General features: G+C 44.6%; 1 protein-coding gene across 1 annotated transcript; it reads right to left on the reverse strand.

Annotated features, from left to right (window-relative positions):
• Positions 1 to 805: 805 nt before the first annotated feature.
• Positions 806 to 2,644, reverse strand: LOC129415600 (uncharacterized). Its single transcript, XM_073867425.1, has 2 exons — positions 1,386 to 2,644; positions 806 to 928 (listed from the first exon to the last, which is right to left on the reverse strand). Exon 1 carries the CDS (start codon positions 2,568 to 2,570, stop codon positions 1,596 to 1,598), a length of 975 nt encoding a protein of 324 aa, XP_073723526.1. The 5' UTR covers positions 2,571 to 2,644; the 3' UTR covers positions 806 to 928; positions 1,386 to 1,595.
• Positions 2,645 to 4,077: the final 1,433 nt, after the last annotated feature.

The raw sequence follows: 4,077 nt of genomic DNA on the forward strand, positions 1-4,077 counted from the left end.
CGAACCAATAGAGCGGCAAGATACTGACATAGGATTATTATTAACCAATCAGATTTAGGTTAATAGAACAGCTGTTACGGATTCATAAACGAGCTGCAGCGGAATTGACCATCGCCAAGGACATTCTTTGTGTGATTGTAAGTATTCATTTGATTTAATTGATATCTATTTAAAATGTTTGTTGTGTACACTGGTTTGTTCAAACGTATGTATGCGTCTCGTTAGTGTCGTTTTCCGTAGGCGTAGACTAACGTTAACCGTTCAGTACAACAACGATGTTCCGTGCCGATTCACTGTTACCGCCCATCGATAATACACAAAACATGTATATTTGTCGTCTTCATTTCTCTTACATCTCCGTTTAAGAGAGACACACCACAGCCGGTTGTTCTAGTAATATTTCATAAAGTTTGCGCTCACTGCGCTTGAAAATGACCGGTGGGCAAGCCACACTTCGACAGCTGCTTGTAGACAACTAGAGCAGCTAAAATGTACATTACGATATATTTTATTCTTTTCACAGTATTATAGTTTTTATAAGCTGCAATGTTCACTCCCTCTGTTTCTTCCACAGTTTTTTTGAAAAGTAAATTTAGCTTTGACAGTCAAAGTTCACGTTGTTAACAGCCTCTCGTCAATGACTGTTTTGCAGAAGTGCTTGTACCCATTTAGTTAATGTTCTCGTGTTTTTGTGTGGTGAGGTACCGGGTATAATCTCGATAGCACCCTTACGAAAATTAACCATGGTTTTATTGTGGTAAAAGTGTAGTAACCAAGGTTGTTGGATTGGAAATTAAAACTGACTTAAGGACTGTTGGATTGGTACACTTTATCCTGGTGAACCGATTAGAGTCCAAGAATTGAGTCAAGCACCATTCATATATTGATTAAACTTTACTGAAGAAAGGAGGGTTTGTATATGTGTGGTCTGTACAAATAAAACACAAAACAGATATACATAAGATATGATAAATTACATAAAACACAATAATACAGAATAATACAGCCCAGTACTTATAAATGTAGTTAGGAATAAATTATATTATCCACACAGAAGCATTAACAATATGGGCGTGAAGTAATAACTGTAAAATATATCAAATCTTATCTAAATGCTCAACTTAAACCTTCATATTACAATCATATGCAATACAAAATACACATACTAATATAAACAGCAACTAACAATGTGTTAAAACTTAGCAAAATAGCAATATAAATCAAACAATAAACTCGATATGGCGGGAAATGCACGGAGGATCGCGCATACATTAACACTCTATAAACGAGCTCAATAACTCAAGTTCAATTCACCTAACAGTGATATCCCGCATAACTGCAACATAAACATGCTCTGTATAATATTTATATTGTTAATAACTCACTTTCTTTGATGTACGCACACACTTGAACTTGAAACGGCTCGTAGCGCTTCCTCACAGCTCCCTTCACATTCACCTGAGTCTCTTCATGACGCGCACGGGCTTAAAGGGGACGCGCACGGTCTTAAAGGGGCCGCGCACGCAAACCGTTTATACAGCCGCCCCCAAATTGCATGCTCAATTTGAATTATGAGAGGGCTGCGTGTGCATTAATCAGGCTACAGTGGGTATTTGAAGCTCCTCCTTGTCCTCTTCTGGAATTGGAGGTAGAACCACTAGTCGAGCAACAGGTCTCGTATAAACTTTACCTTCGACCTGGACGTCCACTGATCTCACCTTTGAATCTTGACTAGGGTGCACTCGGACTACCATTCCAACCTGCCAGTGTGCCCTTGGCTGCTGGGGATCCATTATCATGACTACAGTGCCTTGCGTTATATCAGGGCCTGTGTGATGCCATTTATGTCTGACCTGGAGATTTGGAAGGTAATGGCGGATAAAAGAGGACCAGAAATGATCGGCAAGCACCTGGGAGTGCTTCCATCGTCGATGACTCAGGCCTTCCTCCTTAGGGTAGATGACTGCAGGCAAGGAGCTATCCAGCCGCCCCGTGAGAAGAAGGTTGGGCGTTACTGGGTCAAGATCGGCCACATTGGAAGACACATACCCAAGAGGTTTTGAATTAAGGATGTTCTCCACCTCAATTAACACAGTCCTGAGTACTTCCTCTGATACCGATTGGGCCCCAATAGTTGCAGATAATGCCATCTTTATGGATCTTATCTCCCTCTCCCACACTCCCCCAAAGTGTGGTGATGCAGGAGGATTGAAATGAAACGCTATCTTCTGTGGAGCGAGTCTTTGCTGAAGATCATGTGACATGGACTGGAAAGCCTCCCGGAGCTCCCGTTCTCCTCCTCGGAAATTCGTCTCTTGGTCAGACAGTAATTCTACAGGTGAGCCTCTGCATGCCATAAACCTCCGAAGTGACAACAGAAATGAATCCGTGTCCAAACTGTGCAGAAGATCAATGTGGACGGCTCGTGTGGTAAGACACTTATAAAGGATTCCCCACCTCTTCTCCACTCGTCTGCCAATCTTTAAAAGGAAGGGACCAAAGCAATCAACTCCGGTGGAATAGAACGCAGGTTTGTAGAGACGCAGCCGTGCTAAGGGAAGGGCTGCCATTTTAGGAACAGATGGTTTGGCTCTCAAACGCTGGCATTCCGTACAAGCATGCTGCAGGCTACGAATTGCCTCTCTTCCTCTTAGAACCCAGTATTGCCGTCTTACTTCTGCAAACACCCTATCAGGGCCTGGGTGGCAGAGATTTTTGTCATAGTCCTGGAGAAGTAGCTTCACAGCGGGATGTTTGGCGTCCAGCACTACAGGATGTTTCACAGCAGGATCTAACGTTTCAGCACGCCTCAGCCTACCACCAACTCTGAGTAGATTTGAAGTCTCATCATATTCGGGAGCTAAGGTGAGTAAGCGACTGCTTCGTTGGAGATCCTTGCCAGTCTTCAGTCGTTGTAAGTCCTCTTGGAAACTCTCATCCTGTATCTTCTGGAGGATGTAAGTCTCCGCTGCTTGGTAAGTACCTGCTGTAGGTTCCCCTGGTTCTCCAGCCGCCCCATGTAGCTCCCGTGCAGTGGTTTCCATGAGTTCTGTCCATGTTCTGTGCTCACTGCCAATTAGTTCCTTTGTAGTTGTTACTCCACAGAATATAGATTTCTTCAGCTCAGACCTGTCAATCGTAGTGCGCTCTGTCGGGTTTGATGGCCAGTTTTCTGGTGGATCAAACAGAAACGGGGGTCCTTGACACCACCTGTTGGGCTTCGAGAGATCATTCAGAGTCTTTCCACGTGTAAGATCGTCGGCTGGATTTTGAACTGAATCCACATATCGCCAGGCAGTGAGGTTAGTTAGCTCGTGGATTTCAGCCACCCTGGTCCCAACGAAAAATTTGAAATGGCAAGACTCTGAGTGTATCCATGACAGCACAGTAGTGGAGTCTGTCCAAAGAATTGTGTGGCGAATGGGCAACGTTAACTCCTTTCTTAAGAGGTTTGCCAACTGTGCACCAGTTACAGCAGCACAGAGCTCTAGACGTGGCACTGACAGGACTCTTCTTGGTGCTACTCTAGAACGCGCCAGGACGAACGAGATGTGGATCTTACCAAGCTGATCTTCAGTACGCAGGTAAGCGACTGCTCCATATGCGCTTTCTGACGCATCACTGAATATGTAAAGATCTGTAGCAGCTCTGACTTGGTCTACTGATGCTGGTAAGTATGCTCTTGAGAAACTGATCTTGGGAAGAAACGGCAGCTCACTTTCCCATTCGTTCCAACTTTGGACTAAGGCTTGTGGAAGTTGAGTATCATCCCAGCCATGCTGTTTACTCCAAAGCTTTTGCACCAACACCTTTCCCCGGGTGGTGTATGGAAGGATATACCCCAGGGGGTCGTACTGACTGGCTAAAACTCTGTAAATAATCCCCATAGTAGGAGCACCATGAACTATGGGCCGGTGGCGGTATGTCAGTACATCTGAAGGGCAGTTCCAGCTAAGTCCCAAAGTAGACTCCTGGACCTCTTTCTTTTCATGAGCCAACCAAAGTTCAAGACCATCTGACTTGGCTTCACATGGAAGATGTTGCACGACAGCAGGTACGTTGCTGGCCCATTGTCTC

Source organism: Misgurnus anguillicaudatus, chromosome 5 (genome assembly GCF_027580225.2).
Source record: "Misgurnus anguillicaudatus chromosome 5, ASM2758022v2, whole genome shotgun sequence".
NCBI classification, from domain to species: Eukaryota; Metazoa; Chordata; class Actinopteri; order Cypriniformes; family Cobitidae; genus Misgurnus; species Misgurnus anguillicaudatus.

Excerpts from the sequence above, each read along its gene's own strand:
- LOC129415600 (XM_073867425.1), bottom strand. The coding sequence starts at position 2,570 with ATGGCAGCCCTTCCCTTAGCACGGCTGCGTCTCTACAAACCTGCGTTC.